The 13,577-nt window shown below is 51.1% G+C and overlaps 1 protein-coding gene across 1 annotated transcript; it reads right to left on the bottom strand.

The window, feature by feature from the left end:
• Positions 1–7,273: 7,273 nt before the first annotated feature.
• Positions 7,274–12,947, bottom strand: LOC149349582 (uncharacterized). The gene is made up of 2 exons (XM_089576796.1): positions 11,520–12,947; positions 7,274–7,440 (listed from the first exon to the last, which is right to left on the bottom strand). The coding sequence occupies exons 1-2, from the start codon at positions 12,744–12,746 to the stop codon at positions 7,399–7,401; spliced, it is 1,269 nt and encodes a 422-aa protein (XP_089432922.1). The 5' UTR covers positions 12,747–12,947; the 3' UTR covers positions 7,274–7,398.
• Between the last annotated feature and the right edge of the window lie 630 nt (positions 12,948–13,577).

Genomic DNA, 13,577 nt, shown 5'->3' with positions numbered 1-13,577 from the left:
GAAGGAAAGCACAGCGGGAGATAGAAAGGAAAATGATAGGCGCAATGTCATGAGACAGCAAAGAAGCAGCTTATATCGGGCAAAAAAATGAGAATTCATTGTACTGGGGCTGAAATCAAAAGGGAGGAGTGGACTTTGGTAGGAAATGGTGATGCGGGGAACACGCTACCAATCGTCTCTTGTATAGACAAACAAATGCTATGAAAGGGAACACAAAATAAAGTGTCCCGGCCTATACCACAGAGTATAACGGGCTTCAGCCAATGGAAAGAGAAATGATGACGGATAGCTCCAAATAAAAATTAAAAAAAAAAAGTATAAAAGGGGCATGTATACTATTTAGCACGACCGCCGCTATGGGAACGGGTTGACTGCTCAACAGATTATTGCCTATTGAGTGGTTACGTATTTGTACGTGGATTAAGGTCTGAAAGTGATGCAGTCGAGCCCACTTATAACGAACCTGACGGTCGTGCGGATTGCGTTCGTGGTATCGGAGGCTCGTAGTAAGTGGACCACCGCCCCTGCAAGAGGCGGTGGTTTTCCAGTGCGGGGCCGAGTTTACAGCGCCTCCCCGTTCGCTGTAACCGAGTTGTGCAGCCGCAGTTGTTCGTTGTATCTGACGCGGAATGCCATGGCCCAAATACATATTTGAACGGTAGCAGCCCTCGTTCGTAATAAGCGAGCGTTCGTTACAACTGCGGCCGTCATAAGTGGGCTTGACTGTATTATTTAATGCTGTGGCGTGATGCCGGTGGATGCGCTCGTGGTGTCGTTTTCGTTCCGATGTCTGCTGTCCTTGTAGTATCCGCGCACTCCTAACTTTTAATGAGATAAAGGCCCGGTTCCGAGGCTGCTGCTGGTGGTCCTGATCGGGTAACCTTTAGCAGTGGTGGCCTGGTCCCGGTGAGGGCGTTGGTCAGCTGGTGATGGTCGGAGGGTAGCTGATGCCGCAGCTGGTCGTTAGGGAGCAGGGGTCCCTTGCTCATTCTTCGCTGGGGTCTCCCTGTGTGTACTAAAGGATTAGGGTTGCAGCCCCCACGAACATGACGGCCAGGTAGGTGGATGGGTCCTTGCAATGGGTACGTTTACTTCGGAACACTGGGAAAAGTTTGTCTTTAAACTGTATAGTTAAAAAAGAGAGAGAGATGGTAAGAGAAATATAAATAAAAAGAAAAGTAATGGTGATAATCTAATACTAAAAGGAAATAATTACAAGTAATACGATAAATGAGGACCGCGATATAAAACCTACTGAAAATAGAGAAGAAAAAGTTTGAGCGGAGGGCTACGGTGTAGTTTTATGGTTTGGTTTCATGTTTTCGTTTTATGGGATTTAACGTCCCAAAACGACCCAGGCTATGAGGGACGCCGTAGTGAAGGGATGCGGATAATTTTGACCACCTGGGGTTCTTTAACGGGCACTGACATCGCACAGTACACGGGCCTCTAGCACTTCGCCTCCATCGAAATGCGACCACCGCGGTCGGGATCGAACCCGCGTCTTTTCGGGCTAGCAGCCGAGCGCCGTAACCACTCAGCCACCGCGGCGGAGAGTAGTTTTATGGATTTTGAAGCATTGTCTGAAGAGAACGCTTCAAAAACGCGCCGTCTTTCTTTGGCAGTGCTGGCATGCTGGAAGCTACTCAGGGGCGCTCAGAACGGGCGATGCATGATATCTCGCGCAGTCATATGCACAACTGAGCAGTGTCTTCTTCTCCTTTCCGGATGATACACGTTACAATGTGCGCTCACCTTCCTTCGTATAAGAAAAATGAGCAATAGCGACTTAGTTTTTAAAGTGACCCTCATAGATCATGCTGACACATATGTACAGTCTTTGTCAAAAGTAACCAGGCTGCACGTTTTTCTTATCAGTCGTATATTAAAGCTATTATGCCAGCCCTCAAGCTCTAAATCTCTGTATGGTAAGAAGAACCCCTGTCCTGACCTTCATAGAACTTTTGCCTCTTTAGGGAAGTCATAAGGGCTCTACAATACTAATGAAAAGCAAACCATGCAGCCTGGTTACTTTTGACAAAGACTGTACGTTACAATGGATGGTAAGAACCAAAGAACCAAAAAGAAAGAGAAAGCGATGCAATAACTGACGAACAGAAGTGTCGCAAGGAATATTTAATGCGTCACCTTGTGCCCATGTCTTCGCAATGTGGAATTTAAACAGCGAGGCCATAGCGCGCGCGCGCTACACAGACCAGAGCTTGGAGACCTTCGCCATGATCCACCTCTTGGAAAGTCACGACCCGGCTGCACGCTGGCTGAAAGAGATTTCGCGTTCTTTCTCTGCAGAGCGAAGGATGAGCAAGGCACTTCGACTTAAACGCTCGTATCCATGACGGAGAGCGCGGCGGCGTGGGGGCGGGTACGTTCGCGGCGGATGTACGTCCTCCTCCCGAGAGAGGGAAAGCAAACAGAAGTCGTTTGCTGGAATGAATGGATACGGCGCTACTGTAATGACGAGGCGCGGTAGCTGCACAGTTGATTCCACGGTCGTAGGCAGCCCCGGGGCGGCCTTCGCGGCGATAAAATGGACTCCCGCGTTATGTTTCCCCCATAACCCCGGATTCTGTTGTTTTTGTGTCAGCCGCCTGGGGGATCTCTCCAACGGCACGGACCACGCTCTGTTCTTTGGTGGGGCCATATGAGAGAACGACTACACATGTGCGAACCATACAGGCATGTACTTAAGTTACGCAAGCGCAGCTGAATCCCACGTATGGAGGAAAGGACTCGGTTCTCCAAACCGCTTATTTGATATGCGGACCTTGAGCTGTACTGCTCATCGGGGTTGTGGTCAGGAATTTCCGGTGCTATGACATACAAATCCGTTTTCCATTGGGACTACACGTACGCTGTCATTATTGTGACGTCATGATGGAGTGTACAAAATTATGACGGGACCTGTTGACCATGGTTCTAGGATTTTGAAACACCGCAAGGATCAGTCGTGTTAACAACGCTTCACCCAGTAACGACATCTGACTCGCGCTTCCTATGCGGGTGCTGTTGTTTACCAGAAACGGACTCAATGTCGGGATGAAGCATGATTTAAAAAAAGCAGCTGGCACGTTTCCCTTGACTGTACGCGACTGCCTTGCCCGTTTACGCGCAGATAAAATAAAGTCCTTAAAAGGCAGGTACTCCAGAATGACCGTATGCATGCAAAATTGTTGTGGATGGACCAGAATTTTAAGGGAACAGTGCGCGAAAATGTCTGGTCAGCACCTGGTAAATGGGTTCTTCACTCGGAAGCGACCAAAACGCGCGATGAAAATGTGCACTGAAGCAGGTGGTTTTTACATTTGTTTTTTTTAGACCTAACACATTAGCATAACAAAGCCAGTTTATCTGAAAATAACATATGGTTTCAACGTTTAGGAGGATGTCCCCCAGGAATGGTCCAAACAGTTGATGTGCCCAGGCCGATTTACTACGTGAACATGCATTCATTGTACGATAGGAAAATCGAATTCGTGCATATGCATGGCAATGGCGGCGGCGTCGCATGTCTTTTCAACAAGTATGTATACGTACAAGGCGCCGGCTTTGTAGCTCATGTAAAGGCTTTCTCTTACTGCGATTGCATCACCATTCCTTCAATGCTTGCGACGTAGAATTTCTCGCTATTCACAAGGTCTGCTATCCATCTCATGACAGGAATCTGTGGCCCTATCCACAATACACACGTACAAACGGCGAGTAATTTATCGGTGTCAAATCACGGCCAATATTGTCGAAGGCAGAACAGCCACGACGCCGGTCAGTCACGAACAGTACTTGCGGGCATATAGCCTCGGCAACTTTTCGGCCCCTGATCTCCAAGCAAAAAAGACGCACAAAGACGCTAATACTGGGCCGTATTCGGAACGCTCAGTTTTCCTTTCTTTCGGTCTTCTTTTTCCCGGCGGACGACACCGATATGAACGAGAGAGAGGAGAATGAACGTAAACATCAGAAAATACGTTGCTGGAGCACAGTGCTTCCTTTTGATCGACGAATAAATTCATCTTTGAAGTAGCACGACTCGCCCTGCGTTCGTCGAAAGCCACAAGAGCAAAGGTGATGCCTAAGCAGCTAGCTTTCCTTCGAGCTTCAAATATTTCTTTCCGGCCCATGTTGCGCTTGGCGAACCGGTTTCCGTGATGTGGGAGCGGCGAGGGGTCTGTTGACGGCAACTTCGCTGCTGTGCGTGGATAAGAAGAAAACGTTTAGTCAAGCGTCAGAGCCGCGTTTCTTTGCCGCGAGTATCTAAAACAACCAGTGCGTATCTAGAATGCCGTTATCCGAGGTGTTTCTTGGCGCAAGGGTTAGCACAGGCATCGTCATGGTCCTTGCTCTCACTCGAGATTACTATTCGCGCGCGAGCATGCAAGACCAATAATCCGTGCATGGAAAAAATCGAGCCGAGCAATAACGAACAGCGAACAAACAAACGGCACCTTTGACGTCCGCCGCGACAACTACCGGGAGTGCGAGGAACCTGTGCGTCAGCGGCGGCGCAGTTAAACCTTCGTGAAACAGTCTGCTTGCTGATGGCGGAACGACTGGCATTATCTCTGTTCCTGTTGGAGGTCAGCCACCGCGGCTTGAAGAGCGGAAAAAAGTTCGGTGACCGTGGGGCGACTTTCCTGGTCTCCACATTACAGGCGTGTTAACAGCTTCGCAACACCAGGTAACGGCATTGCTCGCGCGCGACCGTTCCAGCAAAATCAACTCATGGAAACGGGCCGGGTGGACGCGAATTATTTGTTGCCAACATTTAGTCTAGCAGTCGTTCCACGCCGAGATTTTGGCAGAGCAGAACGAAGCACTTCCGTTTGACATATGGGCAGTTACAAGAACGTCACAGACTGGTTTACAATGGCGGCAACTGAATACTGAGGAAAAATCGTCCTATATGCATAATTTTAGGAGGAGGGGGGGGGGGGGGGGGCATTCCCATTGAAAGGTGTCGAGTGTCTTGATACATATGCTTTAAAATTCGGAGCACTTTTAGTCGTTTGGTTACACGGAATATTCGCGAATAGAGCAATCTGGAATATGCCTGGCACAAAAGCAGTGAAATATGCCTTCCTTTACTCTCATATCTTGGCGAGTGCACATTTTTTTATTCACAAAATGCAGTGGTGCAGTTTCTTGCTGCAAATATTCCGTCTTTTTTATTGGTCTCGCTATTATGTACTTGTTCGCTAGCAATCGAGCACCAATAAATTCAGCCACTATACTACATTCGGCCATTCGAAACCATCGAATGTCAAAGCTCTTCTGACCTTTAAGACCACAGCATTGTGATGTCGGCCGTTTAATTATGCCGGATGTGTTAATGAAAGGCCTCTAACTTGTCACTTTCTAGAACGATAGTTGTACGAGGAAAGTATTTCCAGGATTCTTGACTTTTTTTTTTTTTTACGGAAATGGCTTTCCTGAATCATTTTTTTTTCTTCTTAGCCTAGCCTAGCTTCTTTTTAGTTATTATCAAATGGCTCGGCAAAGCTCTGCTGGCCCGGGCTCCCTCTCTCTTTCATTCATATTTCATTATATATATTATATATTATATATTTCATATTATATATTTCATTCATAAGCGCTTCGTCCTGCGTGTTCGTCCCCTTTTCCGTGTTTTTATAGCGCTCACCAATTCCTTCAAGTATTCATATTTGTTTTTTAATACTCTGAGAGGACCAACAAAAAGGGAAGAGACGGCGTCGGCTGTCGCAAAAGGCGATGGCCTAGCATGTCGCAACGGAAAACCCAAGCGTTCGCCTGCTGGACATGAGCTTTGGCAAGAGATGTCGGTTAGTTGTCCGGCTCCGGCACTACCTTAATGAATTATAAGTTCCGCGGCACTCCAGCCAGGAAATGCTGGCTTCCCTGTGTCCTGGCGCCAACTCACGCCACCCGACGCACGTGATCGTACTTGTATTTTGAGAATAGCACAGTGCTCTTCGGCGCTGGATAATGTTTGCTAGTCTCTAAAGTCTTTCGAAAGAGCGTGCAAAGTTCGTGTTTGCTTCATGTACGTACACTCTAAATACAAGTTCACTGAAAATACTTTATTTCCATCTGGTTTTCTGAGAGGTTGGGGGCATACATTTTACACGACGGTGAATTGTGACCTGCATGTTAGCAAGGCTTTTCGTTTTCTATATACTGGGAGATCGAAATCGCCTTGCCTTTCAAGCTGATGTTTGCAAGATAGAAATGGTGTTTTTGTTCAGAAATTTAAAATGGTAGACCTTTGCGTGTGTCTTTCTCGTCATCATCAGTATGCTCGAAGCATAACGCAAACACTCTTTTTGCCATCTGACATGGTGTTTGTAGCTTCACACGAAAGCTTTTTTTTCTTCTACTTTGTGATCCCGAATCTTTCAGATAATTACACTATGAATTTTCCATTTATCAACACCAAGAGTTAATAACAAAAATAGAAACCTCCCCCTATGCTCCTTGGTTTCGGAGACAGTTGGCTTCTTTCGTATGTATGTTATAACAAGCCCTTAATTTCCCTTCCCTTGTCTGCGAAATCTTCTTTAGCCATATAACCACGTCACATTCAAACACCTTTTCTTTTTTTCTCGCTAAGCGAGTGGAAACTTTCCATTCATGTTGACTCAGGAAATATCCTTTGAACACAGCGGCTTGCATATGCTGTGACGTTCAACGTCATCTCGACTTCGTCGCGCAATTGTTGCGCAGCATTTGCGGACGCAACACTGTCAGCGCAGCTATAGGCCGGTGCATCGCGCAGATGGCGTGCCGCGAGTTGCACCACATGTCTGCAAGTGTCCCTGCATGCCTTGCTTACCACAGGTGGAGCCGGAACTTAAAACCGAATTCACGCCGGCAGATACGGAGCTGCGGCAGGTTTCGAAACATTAAACGAAAGAACAGAGAGACACATTCTCGGGTTATTGAGCGCTATAAAGGACTGGTGAAATATTGAATTACTTTTCATCTTTACTGGAAACATGTGCTTGAGAGCGCGAACCTAATATCTGTATTTTTTTTTTCAGCAGACTACACCATATGGGACTATTTACCCCTTTACCCTGACCCTTTATAGGCAGAATCACCATCCCAATCTGATTAAAGATAGTTTCATCTATGAAATGCACGCTCTCTTATTCTCTTTGTATTCTCTTATAAAGTACCGTGTTCTTCAAAAGTTCGCCGGCCCGTTACACTGCTGATCTGCATTGGTGATATCTGTCAGCATACACGGAGAATGGTTGACGGTGGTGGTGGTGAAAACTTTTATTTTGTGAAAAAGAGTTTGGGAACCACAGAGTGGCCCCGCTACATGGTCGGCGTCCCTAGTCCGGGACACCGCATGACGAGGCCCCGTCTCTCGCCCGTTTCACCAGAGCCCTTTGGGACTCAAGCGAGGAGCAGTTGAGGAGGGCAGTCTCCCATGCCTCTCTGGAAGGGGTAGGGGAAGGGGGAAGGTGGGGATTTTGAGTACATGCCCACACCATGTGGAAGATATCACAGGTCTCCCCACAGTGTGGGCATCGCCCATCCGTGTTAGGATCGTAATGTTTTATTATTGCAGGACAGAGTAGAGTACCTGTCTGCAGGCGCCTTAAAGTTCGCTCCTCCGTCTTACTCAGCCCTTTTGCCGGGGCCGGGAAAAGGCGGTGGTTGTCGCTATAATGTGTTAATATTTCCCTGAATCGCAGCAGCGGCTGGTTAGTCTCCGAGCCAGAAGAGCTGGGATGAGGAGCCCGGTGAGTAAGCGCTCGGGCAGCCGCGTCAGCGGCCTCATTACCTCGTAAGCCCTGGTGGCCAGGAGCCCAAATGATTCGTTTGGGTGTTGGATCAGTGGCAGTCCGTCGTAGAATACAAGCAGCTAAGGGGGAGATCTCCCCTGCCAAGTAATGTTCACATGCTTTTCGGGAGTCCGTGATGATTATTCTCGAATTGGCGTGGGCGGCAGCAAGCGCTATCGCTACTTCCTCGGCCCGCATTGAATTCGGGGCTCGAAAGGAGAGTCCATCAACGTGCATTTCCTGGTGAACGACAGTGGCCGAGTAAAATCCCGTGGGCGATGGCCCTGCTACGTCTACATAGTATACACCGGGTCGGGAGCCGTGTTGTCTCTCAAGAGCCCGAGCCCACGCTTGTCGTCTGTTTTCATGCATGTAGGTGTCCATGTTACGGGGGAGCGGGGAGACCCAGAGCATATGGCGCCATAGTACTGTGATACGCTCCGCCTCCTCTGGAGTGCAGTCGTGTTGGATGTGTAAGCGGTTTACCAGGCGGCGCCCAGGAGCCGTCTGCGTGAGCCGCGTGTATTGGTTCACGAGGTGGGCCTCCCGCAGCTCCTGGTAGGAGTTTAGCACCCCCAATGCCTTGAGTTTGGCATTAGAGGTAGCCACCGGGAGATCCAGGGCTCGCTTAGTTGCCTTGCGGATGATGGCGTCTATTCGCGCCTCGTCTTGCTTAGTAGTGCGGAGATATGGCACGGCGTAGAGGATCCGGCTAGTCACGAAGGCATAGACGAGCCGAAGCGCGTCCCTGCCCCGCAGACCACCCCGCTTGTTGGAAACGCGGCGGATCATGCGCCCTACCTGTTCGCCTACTCTCGAGTTTCGCAATAGTGGAGTCCGGTCTGAGTCTCTGGTGAATGAAAAGGCCCAGAATACGGAGCTCCTCCACCTCTCTAATAGGACCTCCTGACAGAGAGATGTGTATTGCTGTCCTATCCTTTGGGTTCGCTCTGACATGCAGAAGCTCTGATTTCGCTGGAGCACATTGGAGCCCACAGTCATTAGCATACGCATCGACTATGGAAGCAGCCTGCTGAAGGCGGTCCTCCATGTCCCCAAGGCTCCCCTGAGTGGTCCAAATTGTAATATCATCTGCATATAACGCGTATTGAATGCCTTCCACCCGGGCCAATTGGCTTGGGAGGCGCATCATAGCAATGCTGAACAGGAGCGGTGATAACACTGCTCCCTGAGGGGTACCCCGTGTTCCCATCATGTAAGGGCCGTATTCCTCGCCCTCAATCCGAAGAAAGGCCTGGCGATTAGACAAGAAATCTCTTACATACGCGTAGGTCCTAGCCCCACAATCGGTAGAACTCAAGTTGGCCAGGATGCTTCCGTGTTTCACATTGTCGAAAGCCCCTTTTAGATCAAGGGCGAGGATGGCTTTGTCATTGTGTTGCATAGTTGTGGGTCGTATTACATTCCTGTGCAGCTGGAGAAGGACATCCTGTGCAGACATGTGAGGGCGAAACCCGAACATGGTGACTGCAAAGAAGCCCTTACTCTCCAGGTATGGAGAGAGGCGATCCCGTACCATCGTCTCCATAAGCTTGCCCGCACATGAGGTCAGTGATATGGGCCTCAGGTTGTCCGTATTCACGGCCTTACCTGTTTTAGGGATAAACGTCACAAGTGACGTTTTCCACTCGGGAGGGAGTGGACGCCCGTCCCAGATCTGGTTGATGTATTCTAATAAATGAAGGTAGGCTGAGTCCGGTAGGTTCGCCAACAGGTTCACTGTTATGTCGTCCCGTCCCGGAGCCGTACCCCGGCGCATTTTTGCTAAGGCCGCCTTAAGGTCGTGCAACTCAAAAGGGACATAGAGTGTTTCATTAGGCCTGCCAGAGTACATGTACTCTGGCCCAGGCGGGTCCTCCATACGACAGAGATATCTGTCGCACAGAGTGTCCGCAAGTTGCGCCGTCGTACCTTGGAACCCTTGCAGAGCCCGCCGGAGCTGCTTTTGCGTCTCCCCTCTCGTTTGGGAGGGGTCGATTAGACTGCGAAAGAGACGCCACGTCCCCTTCGAGCTCATCTGATGAGCTGCGGCGTCGCAGCGTGCTATCCAATTTGAATCTGAGAGCTCGGCAGCATACGCTGCAGCCTGCTCTGTGAGTTTGGCTATGCGGTCGCGTAATTTGCGATTAGTTTTCTGCTTTTTCCACCGTTTAGTTAAGCTCCGGCGCGCCTCCCACAAATGCAGGAGGTGGGTGTCCACTGCGGGGATCTCTTCGGTGGTTTGTAGTGTTGTGACGTGTTGTTTCTGAATGTTGTATATGTGGTTAGCCCACTCCGCGTAGCCGCCGGAAAATAGTACGGGAGGGATAGTGTGATTCCGGAATTTGTGCCAATCGGTCAGCTTGGCCTGACCCCATTTTTTGCGCGCTGCCTTTGCCTCGAGTGTAATCCGGAGAAGGAGGTGATCGCTGCCTAGAGAATCTCCCAAGTTCTCCCAGGCAGCCACTCTAGCATTTTTAACGAGAGAAAGGTCTGGACCCGTGTCTCGGGTTACCGAATTCCCCACTCGAGTGGGATACGCCGGGTCCGTGAGCAACGTGAGGCTGAGGGTGGAGATGAGCTCCGCCAGCTTACGTCCTCTTGCCTGTTCGAAGTGGTAGCCCCAATGAAGGTTGGGAGCATTGAAGTCTCCAACGATCACTAGAGGCTCTTTGGCTGCCAATTTTATCGCGCGAAGGAAGATTTCATTGAAAGTTACGCGCGGCTTACGCGGAGGGCAGTATATGTTGAGGATATGTATTGACGGCTCGCGGCGTCTGAGAGGCAGTACTCGGACCATTGCATATTCTTGCTCGGTACTCAAGTCTAAGTCGACCTGAACCACAGTGTAAGCCTTATTCACCAGGATGCACGTAGAGGGGCCCCCCTGAAAGGTGCTGTAGCCTGATAATTTAGCGTCTATGCCGGGCTCCTGCAGGGCAATGAGCGCCGGCATGTCACCTAGGGACTGCAGGTAAAGCGGGAGGTGTGACCGCTTTTTCCAAGCTCTGAAACCCCTGCAGTTTCATTGGATGATCTGGAATTTTTCAAAATTTTTAGCATTCCTATTACATCTGCTAGCCATCTTGTTGTATTTATTTAAGGGCGATCGGATTAGCTCTGGCCGGGAGCCGGCGCAACCCCAGTGAGGGGCCGCACCGACACACCAGCTGCCGAGCATGAACCATGTTCCTCCGCTGCCTGGCGGGAGGCTGTCTTACGTTTGAGGTGAGGGGAATCGCAGCTTGTGGCGTTCTTAATTTGGGTGCTGACCCAGGGCTGCACGGCTTTAAGGACCGAGTCATTGACCTGGGCCATAAGGTCGGGAAGTGCTTGCGTTAAAGCTGCCTTGAACATGTCCTGGAAGGACTCGCGGACTGCCGACATGATTTGATTCGGGAGGGCCGCCACTTGCTCCTCCAGTTGCTCGGTTTGGCGCTGCAGTGCCTCTAGGCCGGCAACGCGACCAGTAGATCCAACTACCGTGTCCCCGCTCTGCCGCGAGACGCTAGTGAGGCAAGATGTTACGGATGATCCGTCATCCTCGTCGTCTGGCTCAGCTTCTTGCATTGGTTCGGATGACCCGGCCTGTTTGGCCTCTAATTCCTGAATTTTGCGCGCTAGAATTTGGTTCTGGCGCCTGAGCTCCTCTACCTGCTGCTGTAGGGCGGTTTCGGTAGGGGAGGGACGGGTAGGGGGCCCGGAGACTGCCCTACTCCAACTGCTCACCTGTGGTTGGACGGGTGCCAAGGGCGGGAAGTCCCTGGCGTTGAGGACCGGGAGCACCGCCTGGGTCGCGGACTTGACTGGTTTCGATGGCCCGGCTTTGGCCTTGGTTTCCTGATCAGCTGGCGCTTTCTTGGCCTTGGGCGGAGGAGCCTGCTTGGGCCCCGTCTTTGTCTTCGATTTGTATCCTGATGGGGAGCTGGGTTTGATGGCTTTCCGGAACCGCCCGGCACAGCCAGGAGCTCCGGTAGGGTGGCCGCCTCCGCAGATGAGGCAGCTCGGAACACAGTCATGTTCCGCCGGGCCGTCAGGAGTGGCATCGGGAACCTGGACTCCGCAGCGTTTGCAGCGCCCCGGCTGCGGTCGCGGGCACGCATCGGCCCGATGGCCCACTGTGCCACAGCGGTGGCATGCAGGCACTGTTTTCTTGTACAGGCGAACAGGGAACCGTTCGTAGCTGTACAACACCGTCCGTGGCACCTTAGTCCCCGCGAAGGTGATCACCGCAACCGGGGTTCCCCCCAGCTTGCGCACAGACACCACATTTGGTTCCGCACAGAGTTTTCTTTTAACACTTTCAGATGTTTCGTCAGGCGAAACACTCACGACGCCGCGACAGAACGCACCGGAGAGTTTGGGGTGTCCCCGGAACGGCAGCTCGCGTTCCCCAACCCGCAGCACAATATCCCGGAGTAGCTTCTCCGCGGCGTCGACTGATTTCAACGCACATACTAGCACGTTTTGGTCCCAAACAGGCCACACCGCAAGTCCTGCATTTGCGTCGTCCCCGAGGATGCTGCGGGTTGCAGCGCCGGCTTGTCCAGGACCAAAAGTTGCTCTTAGGTCGACAGTGTTTCGCGGTTTCAGCACCACGACGATGTCGTCTTTTTCGATACGCGGCGTGTACTGCGGCCGCCACCGGGGTTGCTTGGAGCGCTTCGAGGCTGCGTTCAGCGCACTCCCGCCCTGCGTATGCGTAGAGCTAGCCGGCGCCTGTTGCTGGGTGGCACCAGCACCAGCGTCCCTCGATGCCACCGCCGCGTTCTTCTTTCCGCGCCAGACGCGGACCATATCTTCAAGGTAATCGTCCTCGGTTGGTAGAGGATCCTCGCCTTGAGTCGTACCCTCGGATTGGTTGGTATCCATCGTTACGATCCGCAAGGACTGCGGGTCGTACCCGGTGACTTGATTTGGAGCCGCCGGAGCCGAGGGATCCCCGACCGGGGCCATCGCAGGCCCCGGCGCCGTTAGGCTTAGCACCACCGCGGCGTGACGAAGACTTGAAATGCCCGAAAAGTGGTCAAAAATTGGGCCCACCTTTACAAACGTGGTGTAGACGGGTGCCGCTGAGGTTCCTGGAGACGATGGTACCAGGCTTACAGGGGGAAAATTTGATGTATCGCAATTGATTGCGATCTATCACGGAGCCGACGCGGCACGCGACCGCTCCCGTCACCGACGCTCGTTGCTCCCCTGGTTGACGGCGCTGGGAATACTGTGCGAGTCGCAGTATATGGCCTAGAAGCAACGCCACCGGCATTTAAGCTTTTAGAAATGATATTACGTTATATACGCTTTAGTTTGCATAGTCTCGATGCGTTCTTTAACAATCGTCCTTGTATTCAAAGTGCACTAAAGAGGATTTTGCGCGCGTCTTTCTGCCGCGGTTACTCGATCTGCACGCTCCGGGCATTCTTATAAGCTTCGAATTATTGTCCTGTGCGGCAGATTACCCTATTAAATGGAATTCAACGTCCCAGCTTCCGCCCATTTTTTTTAAAGCCACCTCTAAAAAGAGGAGGAGTCAGCCAACGCGTGGAGTGCCTTTCAGCCAGCCGCGTGGCGGCTTGCCGCTCTGCCATCAGCGGAGTGATACGTAGAGATCGGCGAAAGCAGAGTCCGCGTGTATTTTTGTTTCCGTGGCCCTAATTTGCGGCTATGTAATCTGTGACTGAAACTATTTATTCACGGAAAGCTAAAAACAAAAAACAAAATAAAAGCGAAAGCGAAGCCACCACGCGACTGGCTGAAAAAAACTGAATGCGTTGGCTGACTCCTCTT

The sequence above is a fragment of the Amblyomma mixtum genome, chromosome 3 (genome assembly GCF_055824585.1).
Source record: "Amblyomma mixtum isolate Tamu chromosome 3, ASM5582458v1, whole genome shotgun sequence".
Lineage (NCBI taxonomy): Eukaryota > Metazoa > Arthropoda > Arachnida > Ixodida > Ixodidae > Amblyomma > Amblyomma mixtum.
Note: the sequence above shows the minus strand (reverse complement) of the source record. Positions and strands in the feature narration are given on the sequence as shown.

Bases quoted from the DNA above. Each gene is read 5' to 3' on its own strand.
- LOC149349582 (XM_089576796.1), bottom strand. From the start codon at position 12,746: ATGGCCCCGGTCGGGGATCCCTCGGCTCCGGCGGCTCCAAATCAAGTC. The intron at 7,441-11,519 runs GTGAGCAGTTGG...TACCCCTTCCAG, and splicing joins TGGCACCCGTCCAACCACAG to AGAGGCATGGGAGACTGCCC.